This window comes from Budorcas taxicolor, chromosome 6 (assembly GCF_023091745.1).
Source record: "Budorcas taxicolor isolate Tak-1 chromosome 6, Takin1.1, whole genome shotgun sequence".
Lineage (NCBI taxonomy): Eukaryota > Metazoa > Chordata > Mammalia > Artiodactyla > Bovidae > Budorcas > Budorcas taxicolor.
Window position 1 is genome coordinate 94,637,308 of NC_068915.1, and position 27,833 is coordinate 94,665,140.

A 27,833-nucleotide genomic window follows, 5' to 3' on the forward strand; every position below is an offset into this window, starting at 1 on the left:
AATCAGTTGCTCCATAGATCAAAATGAGAGCTCAAGCAACAGAAAATGATCGAGGAAATAAACAGTAGACTCAATAAATATTTAACTGAAGTCGAAAATGATGATGAAATATTCTGAAAACAAGATTCTAAGAGGGATTCTAAACAATAAATTATATGACTGTGCCAACAGCATCCTAAACTAAAAATATGGCCTTTCTTTAGTGAATATGAGTTTTGATATGAAGCACATTTGGAAAACATAACTTGGAATTGTGTCATAATCTCTGGATGGAACTTTTCTTTTTAGTTTGATTTTATAGAGTAGAAATAACCATTGATTTGTAAAAGTTTAATATTAAGATTAACCTGTCAATATATTTTCTACCATTAATTATATCTCACTTCTTTTTGAAAAGAAAATGTTTTATAATTATTCCTTATTCTTGGCCCCTCCATAATACCTGCAAGTGTCCCCAAATAAATCCACACATAATTTTCTGACGCCAGTATTTTTAAAATGTGACTAAAATACTTTACATATACATGCTAGGTATACTGTATCTAAATAGTCACTAGTGATTCCTATGTTATTTAAACAGTTGACTAGTAATTCCCATTTCTATATTGGACTTTGTAATTTAATTTCATCAGTTCAATGCATGGGTCTATAAATTGTAATCAAAACACTGAATGCCTGTCTATATAACTGGCCAATTAACTTTAAAACATAAAGTAGAATTTAAATGGCACACTAATTTTTCCTATAATCTAAAATTCAAAGAAAGTCAACACCCCTCACTCACTACTCCTCTGTGTGATGCTAACTCATCTGACCTTTCTGATCCTCAGTTTCCTTATTCATAAGCATGGGGATAAGGAAAGTGAGTTGCTTTGAGAATTATGGTGACACACACAAGGTCTCTAGCACGTGCCTGGCACATAACTGCTTCTCTATAGATTATGCTGTTTTTCCATTACTGATGATGATATTAGAAATGATGGCCATGTACACTGACTTCCATAGAACTAGCTTAATTTTTTTAGTTAAGTATATTCTTTAAGTTTTGACTTTCTATACCAGCCATCACAGTTTTGGATCCTGACACTGTCCCAACATCAGTGTAGTCAATCTAAGGCATATGTTACATTGGGGTCGTTCCTGATTTATCATTTCTAGTTGCAAATGTGAAATTAAAAATTACTGTTTTCAAGTCTTTCTCAGTCAGTTCAGTAGCTCAGTTGTGTCCAACTCTTTGTGACCCCATGGACCGCAGCATGCCACGCCTCCTTGTCCATCACCAACTCCCAAAGCTTGCTCAAACTTATGTCTATCAAGTTGGTGATGCCATCCAACCATCTTATCCTCTGTCATCCCCTTCTCCTCCCACCTTCAATCTTTCCCAGCATCAGGGTCTCTTCCAGTGGGTCAGTTCTTCACGTCAAGTGGACAAAGTATTGGAGCTTAAGCTTCAGCATCAGTCCTTCCAATGAATATTCAGGACTGATTTCCCTTAGGATGGACTGGTTTGATCTCCTTGCAATCCAGGGGACTCTCAAGAGCCTTATTCAACACCACAGTTCAAAAGCATCAATTCTTCAGCATTCAGCCTTCTTTATGATCCAGCTCTCACATCCGTACATGACTACTGGAAAAATCATGTCTTGCTACATCCTAGCATTTCCCAGTAACATCCACGTTGTATTCCTAATGAGATATTTCTGATATAGATTTGAAATATTAAAAGTCTAAGAAATTGGTGTTTCAGTAATATTAAGAATTTTCTATTTATAAATATCTAAAACTTTTATCTAACTAATCAAGAATAAGATAATTTTAATATTAGAATAAAACTGCAATCAAACCATTGTCCTCAGAGTTTTATGTTAAAAGTGCTCAAAGGCTAAAGATCAAAACAAATGTTATTTGTCTTCTAGTTAGCTGTAGGGGAAAAGACCACTTAATAAAAGGAGTGTATTTAGCAGATTTAAATCAAAGTGATTGATTTTCATTTAACATTTGTCCACTGTTGTTAGCCTAAGGTAGAAAATCAATTTCAGAATGACCCAACGGGAGAACAGTCCCATGTAGCTATATATATTTAATGACAAGAACACATTAGTACTTCAATGCTTATAATAGTATTAAATAAAAGAAACTTTTGTGTTTAAATTATTCTGTAGTTGAGACACGATAGAAAATTGCCACATATCAAAATGACAATGGAGATAAATCCAAGATCACATATTAATGTCTTCACTTTTTGTTTTGAAAGAAGCAGCAAAAAATAGATGTCTTATAGAAAGACAGAAAACTGACATAAAATTTAAATATACTGCTCTTTTAAATCTGTATCCTCTTTACTTTCTTCCATGTGCAGTTATTATCAATTTATTTAAAGCATAATAGTAGTAAAATATCCATTATGGATCTGGAATCATGGCATTGTCATAGTTATTCAAGTGTATTTTAGAATACTGAGATATATATGCCACTTTTAATTCTTGTAGTAATCTGTAATATGGTTATTTGTATTAATTATTGATGATATCATGAAAAGTCTAATTACTAAAAATGTATGAATTTAACAGTTTTGTAAACAATGAACCAAACATTCTACTGCCATAAATTTTTTCATTCCTCAAAGATTATCAAAGCTTACTGTCCGAGAGCCAGTGCATAAGCTCCTGGGGTTATACTAGTGAGCATGACAGGACAAGCGACGTATTCGTGGGGAGCTGGCTTGTTCGGAATTAAATAAAAATCAAGATTTTGAGAATTCAAAGTTACCTTTGTGATCATTTATTTCTCTTAATACAAATGAGAACACTGAGGGCCAGAGAGATGAGGAAATTTGTGGCAGTTTTCAAGACAATGTCTTCTGACTCCTAATGCAGGGATCTTTCCAATATGCCACCAAGGGCTTTATGAATTGCTGTAACTCTGCCCTCCTCTGGGAACTTATCTCTCCATTTCCCAGTTCGTTGCTCCAGCCAAGGAAACTACCTGTAATTCCTGGAATATAAAAGTTATTTCATCCCCTCTGCCTTTGAACATCCTCTTCCTTTGGAGCCCAGAATTGAGGTAGCAGTAGAAGTTGCAGTGTAAGAAGGTGTAGAATTACATAACTTCTGAGGTCCTTTATGATGCAAAAGTTCCTTATTCCACACAGCTCATAAAATTTCTGGACAAATTACTGCCACTTCTAATATCAGCTTTTATTTATAGATGCATGCAAAGTTAACTTTTATATATATATATATATATATATATATATAAAATAGGGTAATATGCATGCCAAAGAATGCTCAAACTACCACACAATTTCACTCATCTCACATGCTAGTAAAGTAATGCTCAAAATTCTCCAAGCCAGGCTCCAACAGTGTGTGAACTGTGAACTTCCAGATGGTCAAGCTGGATTCAGAAAAGGCAGAGGAACTAGAGATCAAATTGCCAATATCCGATGGACTATCAAAAAAGCAAGAGAGTTCCAGAAAAACATCTACTTCTGCTTTATTGACTATGCCAAAGCCTTTGACGGTGTGGATCACAACAAACTGTGGAAAATTCTGAAAGACATGGGAATACCAGACCACCTGACCTGCCTCTTGAGAAACCTATATGCAGGTCAGGAAGCAACAGTTAGAACTGGACATGGAACAACAGACTGGTTCCAAATCAGGAAAGTACATCAAGGCTGTATACTGTCACCCTGCTTATTTAACTTATATGCAGAATACATTATGAGAAACACTGGGCTGGATGAAGCACAAGCTGGAATCAAGATTGCCGGCAGAAATGTCAATAACCTCAGATATGCAGATGACACCACCCTTATGGCAGAAAGCAAAGAAGAACGAAAGAGCCTCTTGATGAAAGTGAAAAAGGAGAGTGAAAAAGTTGGCTTAAAACTCAACATTCAGAAAACTAAGATCATGGCATCTGGTCCCATCACTTCATGGCAAATAGACGGGGAAACAGTGGAAACAGTGTCAGACTTTATTTTTTTGGGCTCCAAAATCACTGCAGATGTTGACTACAGCCATGAAATTAAAAGATGCTTGCTCCTTGGAAGAAAAGTTATGACCAACCTAGATAGCATATTACAAAGCAGAGACATTACTTTACCAACAAAGGTCCATCTAGTCAAAGCAATGTTTTTTCCAGTAATCATGTAAGGTTGTGAGAGTTGGACTATAAAAAAAGCTGAGTGCCAAAGAATTGATGCTTTTGAACTATGGTGTTAGAGAAGTCTCTTGAGAGTTCCGTGGACTGCAAAGAGGTCCAACCAGGAAATAAGTCCTGAACATTCATTGGAAGGACTGATGCTGAAGCTGAAGCACCAATATTTTGGCCACCTGATGTGAAGAACTGACTCATTGGAAATGACCCTGATGCTGGGAAAGACTGAAAGCAGGAGGAGGAGGGGATGACAGAGGATGAGATGGTTGGATGGCATCACCGACTCGATGGACATGAGTCTGAGTAAACTCCAAGAGTTGGTGATGAACAGGGAGGTCTGGCATGCTGCAGTCCATGGGGTCGCAAAGAGTCAGACACGACTGAGCGACTCCACTTTCACTTTTCACTTTCATGCATTGGAGAAGGAAATGGCAACCCACTCCAGTGTTCTTGCCTGGAGAATCCCAGGGACGGGGGAGCCTGGTAGGCTGCTGTCTACGGGGTCGCACAGAGTTGGACATGACTGAAGCAACTTAGCAGCAGCAGTAGCAACCTTGGCAAATGCAGTAAATTTCTCTGAGTCTTATGTTCTTCATATATAAAATGGAAATGAAATGACACCTAATTCTAAGCATTAACAGCTGAACACACCTAACTGAACATACCTAAGACATTTGCTGGACTTCCCTGGTGGCTCAGAGGTTAAAGTGTCTGCCTGGAATGCAGGAGACCAGGGTTCGATCCCTGGGTCAGGAAGATCCCCTGGAGAAGGAAATGACAACCCACTCCAGTACTCTTGCCTGGAGAATCCCATGGAGGGAGGAGCCTGGTAGGCTACAGTCCATGGGGTTGCAAAGAGTCGGACCCAACTGAGCGAATGTACTTAGTCATTAAATCATGTCTGACTCTTTTGTAACCATCTGGACCATAACCCACTAGGCTCCTCTGTCCATGGGATTTCCCAGGCAAGAATACTGTATTGAGTGGCCATTTCCTTCTCCAGGGGATCTTCCTGACTCGAGGATCAAACCCTTATCTCCTGAATTGTCAGATTCTTTACCACTGAACCACTGAGACACCAGGGAAGCACCTAAGACATAGTAAGTGCTCAGCGATTAGCTGAATTTGAGTCCTAAATCCTTCCCATCAAGAGAAAGTGTTCCCTCTTTCCTGAAATTATGAGTATCCTCAACAACCATGATGCCCTGTTGTCACCCCCATCAGATGCATAAACACACTCCACAGGCATGCCTGCATGCACTATATGTATTCATGTATGTCTGATCTGCTAGTCTGAGCTTTAATTATCTATCTAAATATTACTAAGAAGCAAGAAAGAACTCTAGACCTCTGACAAATCAGGAAAAATATATGAAAGCCATGAAATATCAGATTTTTAGCTAATTAACCTAAGTTGGTATTTTTTTAAAAATGCAATGTATATTAGAAAAAAAAGTGTTCTTTTGTCCAAAAACCACTTAGTCATTTGACAATCCATCAGGTCTCCTATATTATAATGTTCACGTGATTCTTTCTGCAACTCATGATGAAAGACTACACATAAATATAAAAGCATTGATACTAGATTATCACACACACAAAAAATTATCTCCACTCCTGTCCCAAATTTCATTTGGTCACATCACTAGCCAGCTCCAAAACTTTACTGGCTCTCCATTGCCTATAAGTTAAATTAAAATCTAAACTCTTGATATCTTCAGAGTTTTGCATTGTCTCTCCAATAATTAGTGTGCAAAATAGGTAGACAGATAAATACTATGTTTTATCTTATTTATATTTAAAGCTAATAATAAAAGGAAGAAAACACTTCTGTAAAGAATAAACATTATATATCTCAAAACCTAATTTAGGATTTTAAATTCGTGGACAATATTCAAGTCACTGGCTATAACCAGCTACTGCAATTCAGTTCAGAGTCATCAGAAGAAAGATATACATGCAAAAATTAACTTAGTGCATTATATACTTTTGTTATAGACCTTTTCATTTGTCCAAATACATGGAGAATTTGAAATATAATTCTGAAATCATAATTCGGAGGCTTTAAGCCATACCTGCTTTTTGGCGATTTTCCCTGGAAGTACTGCAAGCCTTATTCCATAACCTCCTTGGCCAAAATATTCACAATTAATACAGTTAGTTGCAATTTCACACTGAAAAGTATCATGGAATAATAATGGAGATTTAATGGCAAAGTAGGGTAAACCTGAAAAACATGAGTAGAACAGCCAAGTGGGGAGAAAAAAAGAATTTTAAAGGAAAGGCTGCTTAGTCATTTCAAGGTTCGTTTGTTTAATCCTAATTGATTAGGGCTGCAATAGAGGAATATGGAACTATACAAATGTATAATTTGTAGTTTAATATTTAAATAAACACTAATTATATTGCCTGCAAGTTTTTCAGAAGAATAATCTCTTTCTCATTCATTTCTTTTCCATTTGCTTCTTTTCCCACTTCTGCTCATGATCTTTCCTCTTTCTACTTCAGCCCATAATCTGACATTTCCTCTTCAGTGAAGTATTTTGTATTCTGGTAAACATGAAAGTAATATTATTCAGATTTACTGCTGTTGCTATACCTAGAAATTTTATTTGGATTTATTGTTACTTGTCTATAATTCCTAACTGCCCTACAGTAACTGTCAAAAGGTGAAGGCCTGAATATTAACCCAGGGAAATCTTTGAAAGATGTAAATGAAAATATTTATGTAAGATAAACACACACACATACACACAACACACACACACACTTCTCTCCCTCCTAAACCTTTTATCTTATAAAAGAGCATCTGATGCCAAAGCATGAACAGTATATTAAGGACTTAACTTCAGTATTAATAACTCAGACTTAAAACTCTTGGCAATTAATTAAGATTAATGACAGAAGTCATCCCTTTCTCCCTAATGTAACACTTCCTTCCATCTCTTCAATTCCCCACTCCACTGACCCTTCCATGCTCATTTCAGGCTGCGAAAACCTCAGGTCCTGAAATTCTGATCCTGTTATGTGCTGCCTTTTTACCTGAGATTAACGAAGCAGACATTAGCAACTTTACAACCAACAGCTCAGACAGCTGCCCTACTTTAAGCAGTTAATGGAAAAGGAACTAATCTAGTTAAGAGCATAGGACTAGTTCATAAATCTGGATTCAGAGAACAGATAAAGCCATCATGCTTCTTCTGGAGAGTAGGGACTGAGTTCAGTTGTCAGCTTTCTGGTCACTTTGTTGAGAAGAGCCAGTGTTTCTATAAACGGGACTAATGACACTCAGAGCTAGCATAAGCCGTGTGTATGCTCGCACAGAAGATGAAAATGCAAGAGACTGACATCATAATGTATGATTTCACTGGGATAAACATGCATCTTGTAAGAATTCCAGTCACTGAAAGTTTCCTTGGATCAAATACGAAACAAAGAGCAAATCTGTTTGGAAAAAAAAAAGAAGAATGCAACTGCAAGCAAGAAAATAATAAACATATCCCAATAAAGAGAATTAATAAAAATTATAAGCCTTCCTCTATTCAGAATTCAACCTAAGGAGAAATAATTGTGTCATGCTCTTATAACTCAGAAAATGTTCAACATTTAATTATGAATTAAAAATTAATCATTGTCCCTAAATGATAAACCTTAGCTCCAGAGAAATAGCATGTTATGTATCAGCATCCTCAGTCATACTATTATAAGAGACAATTCATATTTGTCAAATTTAAGAATTGCTCTGATGTCATAATTTTCTCAGTAGCTTAGTTTCAGGACGGAAACATGAAGGTAAAATTATAAGCCCTGCTTAAAAAAAACTTTGTAAGTTCCACAAAATCAAAATGTGTATATCTCAAGAATCAGTAGAGTTTACTACATAAATTCATCAAGAATTCATCTTAATCAATTACAATAAAGCTAAAAGGGACATTAAATTACATAATTCTGTTCATTTAATCAGTACCTTGTATACATTATAGAGTAATATTGTGATTTTTCGGCATGAGACATCATACTCAGAATAAGTTAAGGTCTTGTCTCTGCTCAATGAATTGTGGGAACCATGAGGTCTGTTCAGCCTCAGCTTAGATGCAGCAGGGGAAGGGTAGCTAAAATAATGGAAATAAAGTTAATATATGAAAAACATACATAAGGAATATGCTAATCCAGTTAAACACAGAGAATGTGGTAATAATACAACATTATACACGTTTTCAAAGACAAGGAAGAGGAATTGAGGAAGGAAGCCAGAACTGTCTAAAATGGTATGTATCCTGACGAGAGCAAAGCAGTGAAAATCTACGTGGTCTCTGGAGAAGGCAGGAAGAGAGAAAACTTAAGATCAAGGGTTAAACTATAAGCATCAACCAATGTTAGGTGATAGGAGAAGGGAGAGAAATGAAACTGTTAGGCAAAGATAATTGGAGAGTAATCATTCTTTACTACTGACCTCTAATCTGTATACTATGTATATAGATGTGTTATTTGAATTTTTTATTGAAGTATGTCACAGATTTGCTGTCAATCAAGATAGGATATAATATGATATGATATGATGTATGTGTGTGTGATTGCAAACCAAACTGTGCTTAATACTGGTCAGGATTATGAAAAAATATATATAATATACATTATTTTCAATACACTAACCTGCTTTTGAAGAAGCACTATGGGAATCTAAAGTTATTTAGAAAATTAGAACCACCTTTTCCCCCCATATTTTCCAAGTGAAAAGAGTTCTCTAGGGTAAGAAATACGAAGTATATCAGTGAACAAAATTATTTTGAAATGGGAAAGCATTTGTAAACTATTCCAATTTTATTAACTGAAAAAAAAAGCATTAGGAGAAAAAAATTTTCTTATAAGTCTCTGAAATAAAATGAGTTAATTTTAATCCAAAGTCAGATAAATAAAAATGGTAAACAAGTAAATGGCCATTGGCATTCTTAAACATAATTTTTGCAAAGTCTGAATAGTAAATCATTTTTATTTTTTACCTCAAAGTTTACAACAGTTTCAAATTCCTCATATATTAGAGGCTGTGATTTGATTCAGAGTAGAATTAGGGAAGAATATAAGATTATGTGAAGCAATTTTAAAGATGATTTACTTATATTATAAATGTATATTAAAAAATTATAGTGTTTTATTTAGAAGTAGAAAAAGAAATGAAAGTTATTTAGCCAAAAATATCATTTATTTCTCCTTAAAAGTATACATTTATACAATGTATTAGTATAAATTCATTTTTAAAAGAAGGGGACAATGAAAGCTTCGTACTCAAGCCAATTTCCTTAACCGAGTTACAAAGGTTTCCTTAAACTGAACTTATAAATGGGGGCCTGGTAGACATAAAGGCACCATCATTAGGCTCTCTGTTAAAGTAATAAACTGTCTACAAAACAATGTACTTTTTTCCCTCACTGGACTATATCCTTTGAGCTCTAAATTGAAAGCAATATTTAACATATACAGAATAATATAAATTTCTGTAAATTATCAGAAATTGTAAGGTGACATTTAAATAAATATAATCTATTGTAATTAAAATTACATAAGGGCTACAGAAAAAGTATTTAAACACAGAAAAAGAAAGGTTAAAAATCTACCTTTGCTGACATTTCTACTCCCAATTGGATGATTTAATTAATGTTCTCCAGGTGCTTAACAACAAAACTGTATATGAGCCTAAGAAAATAATGTACTTGGCCAGAGAGGGAGCAGAAGACAGTGGAGGAGGAAGATGGTGGAGGAAGAAGACGGGGAGATCACCAGCCTCCCCACAAATACAATAATGCATTTGGCCATGGAACCAATGTTAACAAAGTTGAAATTTTTAAAGTATTCTTTTAGCGTGCCAAAGCTCACTGGTGACAAAAAAAAAAAAAAAAAAACACACACACACAGAGAGAGAGACTTATTTTTAAACTCAGTGCATTAATTCAAGAAGAGGATATTTATATTTAATAATTTTTGTCTCATGATTTTCTAAAGGTTGCTGATCAATTCTAACCAAGAAATATCTCTACCTAAACTTACAAATTAATATATAACATATATATGAGGCCACTAAATACATTTTGGATCAGAGGGGTAAAAAGCCAATTAAATATCTAAGTTCTACTTATACTTTGGTTGAAAAAATAAACCTTTTGGGGTAATTTAAATGATTAAAATTCGCATATTCTGTTTTTCACTTTGGGGAACCAAATTGAGTCAACACTTTTGCCAGCTTATATGCATAATTAAGCAACAATTTTATTTAAGCTATGAAATGGTATCAAAAAAGCACTCTATTTTCTGAACTTGCTATTTTCCACTGAAACAGACATTAGTCGAAGACATATACGCTGAAAAATATGTTCTGTAGGATTATATATACACATACACTTATATTAAACATTATACACACACATATATATACACACACACACAAATCAGACAGTAGAAATTGTAACAATGGCGTGTTCACGACATGAGTTATTCTAGTAAAAATTTGTCTTTCAAATATGTGTAAACCAAAGTTAATTGTTTCTGCTAATTTAAGTGGGATACTTAAGGTATTTTAAGGATGCCCTGAAATGTAATGACAAGAGGTAATAAGAACTGGGGCTTTCCTGATGGTCCAGTGGTTAAGACTCCATGCTGCCAGAACATGGGGTAAGAGTTCAATCCCTAGTCAGGGAATTAAGATCCTCACACATGCCATGGGGTTCAGCCAAAAGATTAAATTAATAAATCCGCCTACTAAGGCTGTTTTCTGAGGGCGGGGGGAACAGGAGAGAAAGACAGTAAGAATGGAAAGATAACTGGTGGTAACAAAAAGGATAGAAACATCTACTGGTACTCTTTTCAAGTGCTGTTGGCATAAAGGACCGTATAAAATTTCAGATCTTATAGAAACAAAATGTAAGCAATCACTTGAGTCACAAAGTATTTACATGGAATCTAAAAACAAAGTTTAAGAATGCAGTCATTAGCAGCATAGTTCCAAGCACTGAAGACATCTTACACATCAAATCGTCAGAGTGAAAGCTTCAATCTGCTCAGAAACATCCACAAGTGGTTTACATCTTACAAATATGATGCGGAATTTAAAGGCATCCTGGTACGAAATCGCTGCCTTCCAGATGCCTCTTCAATCTGAAGATGAAGAGGTTTGATAGCACAGAGTGCTGCTTTGTAAGCATGAGTGTTTATAGTGATCCTTGGGAGGGTAAGAATCCTTGAAAAAGCCACCACTGAAGAGGCAAGGCCCTTAGTTTGGAGCGCGAGAATTCAGAAGCAGGACTGACAAAGGACTGAACCTAAATCTAGGTCTGGAGATGGAGGCCAGCGGTCCAGCCCAAATCACCTGCCCCTGAGGTTCTCAGGCTTCTCTGGTGCCTTCTAAATAAACCAGGGCTACCTATGTTCTCAGACTGGGTTTTGGTGGGAGAGTTTGTCTGTAGATTTTTTTAAAAATCAGAGGACTAGCACTGAGTTCTGTTATAATTAACTTTTTTTTTTAAGCAGCTACCATCAATCATTTGTAAAAATGAAAATATCTGCACAGTTAATGGAAGTCCTCTCCATGTAATAAACTTAGCTTAACTGGAAACTTGCTATGCACCTATATTGCTTATTTCACCACCAACTGATGAAAACTTTGCCAAGTGCTAGCATTTCTCCTCAGGTCATTGCACCCTGGCTGCCCTCACTCCAAAGGCCACTTTGGATCAGCTCCTTTCCTTTATCTTCGTGGCGGCCCAACTAGTTCCTCAGGTGAGGCTGCCTAAATATTATTAACCATAACAGTTCATATTACCACAGAATCCTTATTACCTTACCATTCCCCGGAGCTTCACTTGTCAGACTAATAATTTTACGAATCTCTTGTGCCAATACTGTGTGAGCACAATTATAAGTTTTTGCAATATTCTCAGCGAATTATACAAATCCTTAAGATTTTTTTTCCGGCTGAATCTAGGTAGTAGAGAAGGAAACTTCCTTAAAAGGGGAAAAAAAAAAACTGCTTCCATTAACATGTTATTCTTACTTTTGATTTTTAATACCCAACTATCGCTACGCAGCCTTTATAAACGAGAAGAAAATTAAAGTCAGTGCAATTTTCTCAATTTCGTCTTATTAAAATTTAAACACATCTGGCAAGAAAACCTAATTCTCTTTCATCTCCGTGTAATAAAAAGCCCTAAGTTTAAAAAACAAAGACATAGTGGGCATACTTCACGGGTGTTACTACCACCAGCATTCTTCTCTGGCCGTATTTCAATTTCTTTCTGCTTACTGGTGAAGGAGGGACTGCGGTCTGAAGGTTAACATAACCTCGATGACAAACAAGAAGCTCCTTGGAGACTGACTGGGTTTGTGGAACAGCTCCCTAACCAGGGCCGCGCCTTCTTCTTTGCTTTGCTGCTTCTCTAACTCTCTTTTCAAATAGAAAAAGAAAAAAAGAGAGAGAGAGAGAACGCCTGCTAATGCATCATTTATAAATTACCTTGTTATGGCAAAAACAAAACACCGCTTTGAAAACCAAACAAACGCCTGCTGCAGACCCCAGCCCGTTTGATGGAGGCCCTTCAAAAGAGTCCCCGGCTTCACGGAGGCTGTTTATGTGGAGACTTCGATCGGTACCTGCTGTCCCCCGTCACTCCCTGGAAACTTGGCGGCAGATGTTGCCGCGTTAAGTTGTCTCTGAAGTGGCTTTCCGTCCTCGTCTCCCCACCGCCACGGAGTCAAACTGCATTAGATCTCTTTATTCGCGCCTAAGGCAAGTTCGGGAGCGCAGCTGTGTCCACCCCCTGCTCCTACCTTTGGTGTTTCAGGCCTCCAGGCAGCGAGAGGGAGACCAAAACGGTCCTGCCGCTCTCAACTACCTCCGCTGACAATCCGGCCGCTCGCTGCGGGCCGGGGGAGGCGGCTGCCGCCGCGGCGAACAGATGTCGGCGACAACCTGCGAGCTCACACCTGGACGCGCCGCCCGCACCTCGCGCCCGCGCGCTGAAACATTCATGACTCCGAGGACCGGCGGCCGCCATCAAAGCCCGGCCCCCGGGCCGCCCGCAGCCCCGCAGCCCCGCCGTCCCGCCGCCTGGGGGCTGGCGGCGCCCACAGGTAGCCGGAGCGCGGGGGCCGAGCAAGAGGTGTCTGGCGTCGCTTTGATACTTGATGCCTGAACTTCAGTTACTGGATCAAGGACTTCAGTTCGGCCGCGAATGCTGCCACTGAGCCCGCTGCGGCCTCGGAGCCATGAAAGGAGAGCCATTTGGCTGGAAATTCAGCGTGACGGGCCTTGCCGGGGAAATGTGCGTTGATTCTGGGTTTGGTTCTATGGACGCTGATGTGTTTATGAAGCTAGACTCTCAAGAGGCAGAATCTGCAGTAAACAATTTATAAATCCATGACAGGATGGGTTTTCGAGGTGGAAAACCACACTGTTGACTAAGGGGAGGCGATGTTATTTTGGAACCATCAGCCACAATCTGAAAACAATGATGCTTTATTGTCTCTCAAGCAGTTTTGTTGTGTCTTTCCACCCCCTCCAAAGAAAGAGCGTGACTATTACTTTCTTTAAAATTGAGAAATGAGAAAGTGTTCCCATTTGTTTCTTGACAATATGCAGCAAAACTGCATCCATGCCCAACGAAATGAAAATGTTTGCAAACGTCCTCCTAATCTCTGCAATGTACAAATTGCTTTAAACACACACAAACACACACACAGACACACACCTCATACCATTATGCACACATTTCACAAGAAGCATAGTCAAAAGTAAACACACCCAAGCCTTTACAAGCACAGGAAAATCACAAAATTATTTGCAAAATTTATTCACTAGTTTGTTTGTTGATAAAATTAAGTTTTTCTTAAAAAGAACTGGCCTTGAACAGCTAATAACATATTCCAATGAACTATTTGATATGCAGAGACAAATCTTTTTAGTGGGAATCAATATTGACACATATATATACCTATATATACTATATATATAGTACACATATTTAAGAAATCTTTCATGAGTTGTCTGAGTAGTCAGAGATCTGTATTTTAACTTAGTTTTATCAAGTACTGATTGGTTTCAGAGGAGTCAAGTTGTAGATAGAATTTTATCCTTCCTTATGCTGGCGGAGCCTAGTCATAGGTAAATCTAGCTATCTAAATGTGTCAAAAAAAAAAAAAAAACAACCCTCCAAGACTAATTTTCTCATTCAGTGATTATGCCCCAGCTTGCCTCGGAAATCCAAAACAAAGAATAGGCAGAAAACTAGAGGACTCTGCTACTTGGACATCTTCGTCTTCTAAACTTAAATTTTCCTCTACTCCAGGTAATCCTATGAGATAAACCATATCTATATAAACTAAGTTGATAAAACCTTAGAGTTCAGATAGTTTAATTTTTGAGAGCTTACCTAACTAGCCACAATAAATAGAAGGTTACAGTGAGCCATGGTCTTCTTCTCCTGCATAGATAATTATGAAAGCAAAACATCCCATCTTACTATCATACATAAAAATTAGCTGTGCCAAATATGTTCTGTATCATTTATTCTCCTCCTACCTCTGGGTCCTCAGTGTCTTACTAGGTAAAATGAAAGCTATTCTAAAGCAAAAGAAAAGTACTAGAATTTTAAAAATATTATATGGTCTTTTTTAAAAAATAAAATTTGTAGGATGGTGGCATATCAGCACAGATTACGCCATGTACCATGCAGACAATTTTATTTAGAGAAATAATTAAATATTACTTTATGGATAATAATACTTGATGTGTTCCAGTCATTGTAAAGTTTTTAAAATAAAGCCCACCAAACATTTACTAAGATTAAGTGTCCTATGTTTGATGCAGATTCTTTGGGGCACAAGTACCAAAGTCCCATGAGTTGGCCTTATCAATAACAGTATTTACTGTTCTCATGAGGAAAAGAATAGAGCAATTAAGACTTAAGAAGAAGAAGCCAGAAAAAATATTAGCATAGAGTATAAGAAAAGCTCAAGCTAGTATAAGAAATTAGCATGGAGGATGGGAAGTTAATACTGGAATTAACTCTATCAAATAAAGAGGACCCAGTAGATGATACAAAGGTGACAGAAACTCAGATATTCTTAATAATCTTTGTGAAATATGAAAAATGGGGAAATGAGAAATAAAAAGCAGGGACGGCAAAGATTTCCCAGGCTGTCTAAAGGGAAAAAGTTATATGCTGTGAACTATAGGTCTGACATCAAACCCTAGTCTAAAAAAAATAATAAATATTATAAAAGATCATAGCAAGAATTAGAAGTAAGAAAAAAACCATGTCACAGTTACTTGATTTCCAGGACCAAATAAATTTGCATCATTGATTCGGTCAAATGGGTGAATACTCCTCCATCCATGGGATTTTCCAGGCAAGAGTACTGGAGTGGGGTGCCATTGCCTTCTCCGACATAAATATACATTATACCTTAAATACAGAAAACTAATAAAATTTATTAAATATCCTTGTGAAGTGAAGTGAAGAAGTGAAGTCGCTCAGTCGTGTCTGACTCTTTGCAACCCCGTGGACTATAGACTACCAAGTTCCTCTGTCTATGGGATTCTCCAGGCAAGAGTACTGGAGTGGGTTGCCATTTCCTTCTCTATGGGATCTTCCCCACCCAGGGATCGAACCTGGGTCTCTTGCATTGCAGGCAGATGCTTTACCCTCTGAGTCACCAGGGAAGCCCAAATATCCTTGTGAATAAGATGGTAAACTGAGTTGATACTATTGTGGGCTTCCACATTTACCATATTCATTTCAATTAACAGTGTGGAGTGTCAATCTGTGTGGAAGGTGCTCATGGAGTACCCCACTGAGGTCTGAATTTGAACTAAGTAACAAAACTTTGTAGTCGACAAAATTTTGGAAGCAGCAAGGCCATCAAGAATAGGTATTATGAATAAAGATTAAATCAGACTGTGTCAGACACACACTGAATCATAATATATATCTGATGGAAAAGCAAATCAATTAACTGAACCAACAATTGATATTTACTAAGTTTAAAGTCCTGCATTTAAACAAAAACAAATTTAAAAATCCTAAATCACATATATAGGTGAAGAGTGAAAAAAGTGGTAAACAAAAAACCGGGAAACAATAAAAGTTTACTATCTTTTGTCTATATTTTTTAAATACAAAATCTTTTAAAATTGAAAGTTTTGTGTTAACTGTGTCACTAAAATACATTTGGAAGAAAAAACTGACCTGAACTAACTGGAGAATATTTATGGTCTATTATTATCCACCTGTACTAATCAATATTTCTGTAACAGAATGTCTCAACACTGAGCTCAGGAGATGATGCTTTCCAAGTATATAAACATATATATGGACTGTATCAGATTGCTAAAATCTGAAAAATTCTGAGTTTTGAAACAATTTAACCTCAAGAGTTAGGATAAAGGTTCTAGGATTATATCAGACAGAAGAATGAGCAAATTTTCAAAAAAAGAAAGGAAATTTTGGTCAAAATAATGAAAGCTTTATTCTGCAATCATGGAAAAACAAATGATGCTTTAACTTGCTGGGGCAACGTGTAAACTATTCTAGCACTGTAATCTAAGAAGAATGTTAGATTTACTTGGTGTCTAACAAGGTGGTACATTTTAGACATTAGATAGATATTTGTTTGAATTAATGAAAGAATGATTATAACGCATCATTCAGAAGCACAAATATATCAATTTATCCAAACTCAAAGATTTCTTCTATTCCCAATTCATCATTCTGGCTTGAATCCCCAACCCCCAGACTATCTTTTATTCCACACATCACTGTTCTTGGCTACCTGAGAGATTTTGCTCATGATGCTTCATCTGTGGAAATACTCATTCCACCTAGCTCCACCTGATGAAATCTTATGCAAAAGCTGCTGCTAAGTCGCTTCAGTCGTGTCCGATTCTGTGTGACCCCATAGACGGCAGCCCACCAGGCTCCCTGTCCCTGGGATTCTCCAGGCAAGAACACTGGAGTGGGTTGCCATTTCCTTCTCCAATGCATGAAAGTGAAAAGTGAAAGTGAAGTCGCTCAGTCGTGTCCGACTGTTCGCGACCCCATGGACTGCAGCCCACCAGGCTCCTCCATCCATGGGATTTTCCAGGCAAGAGTACTGGAGTGGAGTGCCATTGCCTTCTCCGATGCAAAAGCTAGCAGGCCTCTATTTTTTATGAAACATTCCCAGATTCCTCCAGGAAGAGTTAATGTCTCTTCCTCAATGTACTCAAGAGTACTTGGCGCTTATCTATATATGGCTTAGATCATGTTCTGGAATAAATTTTATTTTTGTGTGTATCCCAAAGTTTGGATTTCTTAAGGGCAAAGGCTATCATCTGTACCCCCCAATAATACCAGATGCTTTACTTATACCTATTTATAATCTATAAATTATTGAATTTAGTCAAAATTAGTACAAATGAGAAAAGGCCATAAAACTAAATTTTAATCATGAGAGTTAAAGGAATATAGAAGGTTACTGATAAGAGTGTTGGAACCACTCTCTTGTCTTTGCTAATACATCTTCAGTGTTACCACTATACCCAACACTTAAAATGTTGAAAATTAATGTCTAAGTTGGGGGACAGAAAACTAAGATGATGCATGAAAACAATTTTAAAACCTATAAAGTGAAAGTCTGGCATATTGAAGAAGAGAGTTGCTATATGTCGTTTGAGAAGCAGAACTCTAGATTATGCATTAATTTGAACAGAGGCACAAACTTCATTAAATACAAGAACTTTGTATTAACCACAGTGGTTTGGTAATGAAAAAGCCTGCTTCACAAACCACCTAATTCTCTCTACCTATGGTCACAGCAAAGGGTAAATGATCTGTTAGGAATATTCCAGGAATATTTTGTCAAATTGGTTTTCTAAATGGTTGAACTCAGATGTTTTTAAAATTATCTCCATCTCATAGAAGTAAAATCTTAAGATTTAGATGTTTTGATAGTTTAAACACCACGCTAGAATCATATAACATTAAATATAGCTTGGCACTGAAAATATTAATCTCATCACTTATTTCATCCTTAAAAGAATAATCTAGCTTTTTCCCAACACATCCCAGGTACAAACCTCATCTCCTTCCTGAGGTCGCATCAAGGAAACTCGGTCATACTGCCTCCGCAACAAAGCCCAGAGTGCGTCCAGCCGACCCTAAAGGGAAACATGATCTATAAATCTCTGGGAAATGTACTCAACCTCTGCTTGCTAGATAAATGAGCTAAAATGAAGAAGATAAAGTCTTTTCCTCTACTGTCATTTCTTTCATAAATTAAATGAATAAATAACAAAAACGGAGTTTCTTGTTGCTGAGAAATGACTCAGTTAGTCGTTAGAAGGTAAATTGGATGCCTGCTGTTTGATATACCTTGGTCCTCCTTCAGGGAGACTAAAAGGATTACACTTTAGAAGCTGCAGTTAAATCCCACAAAGTCTGAACAGTCACCTTTATTGGCGTGTACCACTTTGTCTGAGGAGGCTGGTGTGTGGGTTTAGATCGCGGTGGTCTCGGTCTGACAGGTTCCTCTGGTTCTTCAGGAAGGGTTACCACAGCATTTTTGGCTTTCTCTAGCCTTGCACCTTCTTCTGTAGATCCTTTATCACCCCAACGAACCTTTAAAACAAAGGGAAATATTGCTATCAGACAAACAGTGGCCTAGGAGAACAGACTCTTGTTCAGCTGGTTCTTGGCTCATCACCTCAAAGTCAAAAGATGAGTAAGTAACCTAACTCCAAATTTCTCTTCTGAGATTTAAGATTTTTCACCACTCCTTATGTATTTCGTATCAAGATCCTAGAAACAAAGAACCTTTATAAAAATTTGGCATCGATTAAATTTGATACAACCATTTCTCTGTTTCAAATAAGGAGTTAATTTTTATTTTACAAGGGAAATGTATAATTCTATTCTCTAGGTATGTTCTCCTTCTAGCTAAACACACACCCCTATATACTGATGACAATGGTTGAAATAGATGGTAATGATGATGATAATTAGCATTTACTGAATAATTATCATGTGCCAAGCTGCATTTAATCCATACAAAAAATGCTATGAAGTAGATACTGTGTTTTTTGCTTCCCATGGAGGAAACAAAGATACAGAGAGGTTAAGTGATGAGCCCAAAGCCACACAGTAAGTAGCAAGACAGGGATTTGAACACGTTAGTCTGAAGTGGACAAGATGTTTCAACTAGGTTAGAATTTTACAAATATATTTTGTAAAAGGAGCTAACTTTTCCTTCCAAAGTTTCCATCAAGTTTGACTAAGGACAAAAGTATGATTAAACTTTCGCCTTTGGAAGTAAAAATAATTATGTATGTTTTATCTTCAGTTTGTAAAGCAGCTCTCAGTCTTCAGTTTCTCTGCTCATATGGATATGGTTATTTGACATACACATTTTTCATTAACGAAGACAAATCTGAAAAGACTCTGAAGAGAAGAATTCAGAGACATCAGAGATTTCTACAAATTTGGGGGAATTCGTTTCTCTGAAAACCCTGGACACTGAAAAAAAACTGCAAGGTCAAGTGAAGTTTTCTTTATTTTTCAATGAAAACTGGCTAAATCTGAGCCAAATTTTTTTCAAGTGTGGGCATGTGAAGAGGATGTGGCCCCCGGAGGAAGGTTTTGTTCATCCAAGAGCAGCAGAGAAGTCTAAAAAGCAAGGATGTTACCAAAGAAGATGAAGATAAGTGAAGCTCTAAAAAGAAACAGCAAGGCCTGTCCTGGGCACACAGTGACTCACCAGTGTTAAGTAATTTCTACAAAGAAAAAATGATTAATAAGCTTTCTAAAAGCATTTTAATGACCTGAATTAGTAGACAGGAATACAGATGATTACTGTTCATAGAAAGATCTATTCACAGCTTTTTGATAAGGCTTACTTAGATGTTTTTACCTTTTTTTAACTACAATTTTAGAATAGGTTTTCAATTTCAAGTGGACCCTGTTGAGCCATTAAAATGTATCTGTATCTTTCAGTGTGATCAGTGGTACTAGAATGTTCTTTATGAGGTTGTTAAAATTGTTTTAAACACCATTAAACCTTTAGAGCTGGATAGTTGGCTTTCTTTCCAGAGAAATGACCTTCTCTTTCAAGTCAGTGTCTTCGCCTAGATTAGTTAAAACTTTAAAAATCTTTAGATATATCTAAATTGAACTAAAAAATTCTAAAACCAGGACCCATCTCCTGCAGTTGTAAAGTCTCAATAAGGGGAAAAAAAAAAAGAAAAATAAGATACATAGTCAAATAGTATCATAACATAGAGAAGTAATTCGGAGTAGAAGTAGGTAAAATTTAGGACCATTCAGAAGTTATAGATTTTTAACTTAGATTTTAACTAGTGCAGCATTCATAGTTGATATCACAGAGGTAATGGTAATTGTATCCTTCCTCTAAATAACATTGGCACCATTCTCAGATAAAGAACACGAAGACAGTTGAACTTGAGTTCTCACCCAACATGGCATTTCTAAGGACTCAACTATTAAACAACTAAATATATGATACTAGGTTAGTGGAAAATTCCATTTTACAACATCTTATGGAAAAAACTGAGTGAACTTTTTGGCCAACACAATATATAATTGTTGTTGCTGTTGTTTAGTCACTAAATTGCGTCCAATTCTTTTGCAACCCATGGATTGTAGCCTGCCAAGCTCCTCTGTCCATGGGATTTTCCAGGCAAGAATACTGGAGTGGGTTGCTGTTTCCTTCTCCAGGGAATCTTCCCAAGCCAGAGATTGAATCCATGTCTCTTTCACTGGCAGGCAGATTCTTTACCTTTGAGCCACCAGGGAAGCCCCAGTTATAGTTGCTGAGGTCTAAAATAAATGCATTACATAAATCCATTATTCTTAGTTCATCATAGCTGTTTCATCGTTATCACCATCACCACAAACAATAGCACAATCAATTCTCACTCAACTTCAAATTCTAAAGCTAGGAAACACTATATAGAGTTTTCCTTAAACCCTTAAAAACAATTAAATATATATACATGCTTATGTGTATAAATTTTAATATTTTAGTTTGACCACATTGAGATAGCCAAAAAGGATAAAAGAATAACAAGAATAGATTGCTAAAGGCAGCCTTAACAGAACTGATATATCTGACTTTCGACTATTTTTTAAAAAAGTGCAAGTCTGATAGCTGAATGTTTCCAATTCCATTTGGCTTTCATGATAAACAATGAAATTCCATAATTTCTGAGCATATTCAGAGGTTGTATCATAAAGGAGCAATTTCAGAACTGAGAAAAGAAACAAAAACAGTTTCCTGCTGAACTGCCAGAAACACATGTGAAGTCATCAAGTACTGTGGATCAGTTGTGCTAACAGCTGTTATTAACATCAGTTCAGCTCCAGCTTTCTGCAAATAGCCATTACCATAGTGTTTAAATATTTAATGTAAAGGAGAAGGAAGAAAGACTTTCTACTAAAATTCCTATACTGGCTTAAAACAACATTTAGTTACAAAGACTTATTTTTTAATTCAGATGTACATGATTTCTATAATTCCATTTACTTTCCCTTTAAGGTATTTTTTTTTTTTTTTTAAGGAAAATACTTTCCAGATTTGAATAGGCATGATTTTAAAACAAGGTATGTTTTCTATTTTTCCTCTCCAAGTTTAAATAAACTCATGCTTGAAAAAGTCTAATGGTGCTTAATTCTCAGTATATTTTTATTGTGTATTTTTACATATTGTGTTTCCCCTTTGTGATGCCCATATTTACTTGCTCATTTTTTTCATCATTCCCATCCTTATTTCCATCTCACTGATGGAGTAGTCCATAAAATGTAGCCAAAATTATCCATGGTTAGGGAACTTCCTTGGTAGTCCGTTGGTTAAGACTTTGCCTTCCAATGCAGGGGGAGCAGATTTGATCCCTGGTCCGGGAAGTTAAGATCCCACATGCCTCACAGCCGAAAAAACCAAAATGTAAAATAGAAACAAACAATATTGTTTCGAAAAACCAAAATGTAAAACAAATTGAACAAATTTAATAGAAACTTTAGAAATGGTCCACATTATAGAAAAAACTTAAAAAAAAAAGATCTATGACTAAAATGGACTCTGATTTATTAACAGTAAGTGAGTCTTTCTCATAAATTTTCTTCAGCTAAAAAGAAAGGGCAGTGTAATTTCATATTAATTAAGTCAAAACTAAAACACAAATAAATAAATTTCAATTCAACTAAATTTTAAATAAAAGAATCAGTAACTCTTAAAACTTGAAATGTGAGTTACTCAAGGATGTTCATGGCCCCATGGCTTTCCTGACCATATTCCAGTAATATGCCTTTTAACTTGGAACCCATTCAGGAGCTCGTGCATATGCTTTTCTTTTCTGTAGAAAGACTCCTAATCTCTGGAATACTAGAATATTGGAATAACAAAAATCTGCCACAGCTCCTTGTGTTTTCAATAAGAATAAATATACCAGGTGGCTCAGATGGTAAAGATTTTTTTGGGCTCCAAAATCACTGCAGATGGTGACTGCAGCCATGAAATTAAAAGACGCTTACTCCTTGGAAGGAAAGTTATGACCAACCTAGACAGTATATTCAAAAGCAGAGACATTACTTTGCTGACTAAGGTCCATCTAGTCAAGGCTATGGTTTTTCCTGTGGTCATGTATGGATGTGAGAGTTGGACTGTGAAGAAGGCTGAGCGCCAAAGAATTGATGCTTTTGAACTGTGGTGTTGGAGAAGACTCTTGAGGGTCCCTTGGACTGCAAGGAGATCCAACCAGTCCATTCTGAAGGAGATCAACCCTGGGATTTCTTTGGAAGGAATGATGCTGAAGCTGAAGCTCTAGTACTTTGGCCACCTCATGCGAAGAGTTGACTCATTGGAAAAGACTTTGATGCTGGGAGGGATTGGGGGGCAGGAGGAGAAGGGGACGACCGAGGATGAGATGGCTGGGTGACATCACTGACTTGATGGACGCGAGTCTGAGTAAACTCCGGGAGTTGGTGATGGACAGGGAGGCCTGGCGTGCTGCGATTCATGGGGTCACAAGGAGTCGGACACAACTGAGCGACTGAACTGAACTGAACTGAACTCAGATGGTAAAGGACCACCTGCAATGCAGGAGACCTGGATTTCATCACTGGGTTGAAAAGATCCCCTGGAGAAGGGAGTGGCTACCTACTTCAGTACTCTTGCCTGGAGAATCCCATAGACAGAGTTGCCCAGTGGGCTACAGTCCATAGGGTGGCAAAGAGCTGGACACGACTGAGCAACTGAGCACGTATGCAATGTATTTGAACCCCACTGTCATGTGGCATTCTATATGTGTGGATTTCAAAATGGAATTCGGCTTGATATTCTGATATAAATTAGTACATGCTCACTGACAAATAGGTCATGAACAAGCAGGGAAATACAGAACACAAATAGAAAATCACTCCATTCAAAGACAACTACTAACACATGGCGCTAATTCCTGTCTAACCGGTTTCCCCCTGCATACATCTTCTTATATACATGCTTTGCCAGGATCTGTGCTTAATAAAGTCATGATATAAATGAGAAAATCCCTCCAATTGCTCCCTTGGGTGAGAGGCTGGCTTATCTCTGCCACTGTTAAGAGGTCAGTGCCAACAGGGCTTGCTTATTATTAATTATTCCATCACATTGAAAAATATGTCTGTGGTGAGAAGAAGACCTCATTTGATATTTAAGATATAATATTTAAGTTCTATTTTAATCCATACTTTTTGCCAGTCTAAAAATTTAATACACTCTATAAATGATATTTAATATTAATTATGATTATACATAAGTGGCAACTAAAACCTATTTCTATTTTTTAATATAAATTTATTTATTTTAATTGGAGGATAACTACTTTACAATATAAAAGCTATTTTTTAAAAGCCTTAAAGGTACTTCCTCTACATTTGTGATAGGGTCATATCCACTCTACTGAATATTTTAACATTTTTTCCTCCCCAAACAGAACTTAACTACTGAATCTTTTCAAAGACAAGCATTGTTGCAACTTTAAGTAGTTGGCTTCTTCAAAGCTGATGTTCTCTGTAGTCATTTTTTCCAAAACAGTGAGGAAAATCCCTAATTTTGTTTTGCCCTTTAGAATTCAAGCGTCTTATTAATGCAGTCCATTGGCTAATGAAGTCAGTTCTTGCACAGTTTTGAAATGGCTAGAATTATTCCGTGGAAAAAAACTGCCCCCAAAAATACTACATGTTAAGAAAAATTGGATGGTATTGGGAAATTGAGCTGTGAAAAGTAGTTTCCATGGCTTAATAGTTCTAAAAATATATATTCCAAATTAGCAGCTTCTATTTTTTTTAAGATATACCAACCTCCATTCTTTTAATTCCTCCAACACCTCGACCACCATAATAGGAAGCATCCACAGTTGGCCATTTCTTGGTAGGCAGAGGTTCTTCTTCCTCCTGTGCAGATACAAGTTTTTTAAAATGTGTTTAATTAATTTCTTAAAATGCTACTTAGTCAGAACTGGCTCACATTTAGATACTTTTCTGAATAATACCACTGATATGGAAGAAATATAGTAAAAATTACACATAGCACATGTGTATACACTCCTGATTACATGTATAAATTTCAAGTGAAGTTCGACAGAATATAACGGCTCCTTTCATTCCACAATTCATGGAATCTGCCTTATTTTACTAGGCTACCAGAAGTTGCTCCTTAACTATGAACTTCGTTTGTTTTTTCCAGACTTATTCGTCATTTCATATGTAAAAGGATAAAACATTAAAATTAGGACCACATTTTAATAATCGTTTAAAGTCTCAACATATGTGTAAATTGGAACCCTGCAAAATTGGTACTAAAAAGGTAGTTGAGAAGCTTTGAAAATGCACAATGTCATGTTTCTTCTTGCTAACACAATATTACTAGTATATGCTATATACTAATATAATATTTAATATATACTATATTAATAGTATGGTAATACAGCATATAGCAATGATATAAAAGTAATAATAATTTTGAAGAAAGTAATAATATCTTTAAACTGCAAGCTTGGATCTTCCAACTTTTTGTAAATAAAGTAACAGCAAATTATTCACATATTGGTATAAAAAGTAAATTAAATCTCTATGTACTATTGCTCCTGATGGCCAGTCTGTTTATCAATGAATGAAGGTCCCATCTTCTAACATGTAAAAGAAACCACAAGGTTTAAAAAATAACAAGTGACTTTCATAAACTCAAAAGTCAATATATCAGAGTTACCTAACAACAGCATAACTGATCATATCTGGGTATAATATCTAAACACACACACACAAGAAAAATACCCACATCACTTATTAAGCACTCATTTACCTCTTTTGGTGCAGAAGGTGGTGGTGGAGGAGGATCCTTGATAACCTGTACAAAAAAAAAAAAAATTAAATGTAGGAACTTCAGTGGCATCGAGAAGAGACAATAAGAATGTATAAAATAATTAGATTAGTAAAATACTGTGGTGGTGCCAAAGATGTCCCTGATCAACTTAGCCTCTCAATACTTATGCCCCTATCGCCCTTTGAAACTGGGTTTTTTTAACTAGCTTTTGACTAACTAGCAACTACTAGTAGTTTTTTTTTTTTAAGGAACTAGCTAACCAACCAGCACATTCACTCATTTTATCTTTATGATATAGATACATTATAGCTTCATTTTTCAGGTGAATAACAAGAAAACTGTCAAATACCTTTCACTAGGTGTGTCTTCTAATGTTAAAATGCAAACAGTTTTCTCTAGATTACAGCTTGTTCCCTCAAATGGAGAGGGTATTTACTAGCAAAGTCTTCCTGCTGTGATTCAATGATTCTTTTCAATTGATGATATAAAAATCAGCTTGCATTAGATGAGATAAGGGAAATGAACGCACTCTCTTTCCCCACCTTTTTTTTTCCTAGAAACAAATCAACCTCTCAGCTAAGATTCCTTTCCTTAGTGGATGATTTCATGAAGTCTGATATGGTTAATTCTTTATGTGAGAGGAATATAGACTGAAATCTGATTTAAATGATCTTCACTGGTATTGGGGTGTCTGGACTTTCATACCATCCTGATAGAAAATGACTGACCAAGTGCCAATGGCTTCTGATAATTCAGGTACACATCCAAGTCTGTATATTAAGAAGGAAAACTCTGAAAATATAACTACTCCACTTCATTTAAGGTCAAATGTTTCAATTCTGTTATTAGATGCTTAAAATTTTAAAAGAGTAGCTTTGAAAATGAATATCATCAAAGAATTCTTTTACTGCACTGGTATCTTCCTGTTATCATGAGTATGCTTTTATTTATTTTTTAAACTTTTTATTTTGTATTGGGCTGCGATTCATGGGGTCACAAAGAGTCGGACACGACTGAGCGACTGAACTGAACTGATAGCCAATTAACAAACAATGTTATAATAGTTTCAGGTGAACAGTAAAGGGACTCAATCATGCATATACATGTATCCATTTTCCCCAAAACTCTCCTCCCATCCAGGCTGCCATATAACATTGAGGAGAGAGAGGTCCATGTGCTATACAGTAAGTCCACCTTGGTTATCCAAGTTAAATATAGCAGTGTGTACATGGTCCATCCCAAACTCCCTAACTATCCCTGAATATGTTTTTTACAGACTGCTTATATTTTAAAGATATATACTAAATCACTTCCAGGTTAATGATATAATTCTGATATTTTCACCAAAATAATTTGAGGCAGGAAGCGAATAGAGTTACAGATGAAATAAGATTAGCCATAATTGAGAATCACTGAAGCTGTTTGAAGAAGACATGGAGGATTCATTATTTTACTCTTTCTCTTTGCATATATTTGAAATTTTCCATAATGAAAGGTTTTTTTTAAATATTTAGAGAACTGACTCAATCTTTTTTATGTATATTACTTTGATCATTCTAATTTTGGTTTAGATCTAAATCTCAGGAAGAAAAAAACAGGCAGTAAACACAATCACATGGATATAACTGGACAGTAATTTAATCTGATTGAATCTCAAACTAATTCATCATAGCATTTGAATGCTACAAGAAATACTGTTATTTTCACTTAACCCTTTTATTATCCAAGTTCATTTTATCAATAAACATAAAATTCCAGTTCATTTTGGTAATATATTATTTGGAATTATATCATTTTGGTAATATTGAAGGATAGAAATATTGAAGGATAGAAATCTGTGAATTTTGAGATTTAGCCCAGAAATAAATGCCAAGAGAGGATAAAGATTTAAAATAATACTGTAGTAAAATAAGACAAAGGTTAGCATGCTACAGATGCATTTCCTTTATAAGAAGGAAGCACTCAGCTTATCTGCAGGGCAGGAACAGAGATGCAAATGCAGAGAATGGATATGTGGGCAAGGCGAGGGGAAAGGAGAGAGTGGGGCGAACTGAGAGAGTGGCACTGATGTATGTAACTAGCATGTGTAAAACAGAGAGCTAGGCAATGGCACCCCACTTCAGTGCTCTTGCCTGGAAAATCCCATGGACGGAGGAGCCTGGTAGGGTGCTAAGAGTCGGGCACGACTGAGCGACTTCACTTTCACTTTTCACTTTCATGCATTGGAGAAGGAAATGGCAACCCACTCCAGTGTTCTTGCCTGGAGAATCCCAGGG

General features: G+C 36.4%; 1 protein-coding gene across 1 annotated transcript in view; it reads right to left on the reverse strand.

Annotated features, from left to right (window-relative positions):
* ANTXR2 (ANTXR cell adhesion molecule 2) overlaps window positions 1-27,833 on the reverse strand; it is a 172,987-nt gene that overhangs the window by 54,936 nt on the left and 90,218 nt on the right. Inside the window, exons 13-16 of the mRNA XM_052641916.1 lie at window positions 25,537-25,581; window positions 24,537-24,629; window positions 18,639-18,806; window positions 18,266-18,346 (exon numbers count right to left, since the gene is read on the reverse strand). Coding sequence (XP_052497876.1) covers window positions 18,266-18,346; window positions 18,639-18,806; window positions 24,537-24,629; window positions 25,537-25,581 — 387 coding nt within the window. The remainder of the gene's footprint in view (window positions 1-18,265; window positions 18,347-18,638; window positions 18,807-24,536; window positions 24,630-25,536; window positions 25,582-27,833) is intronic.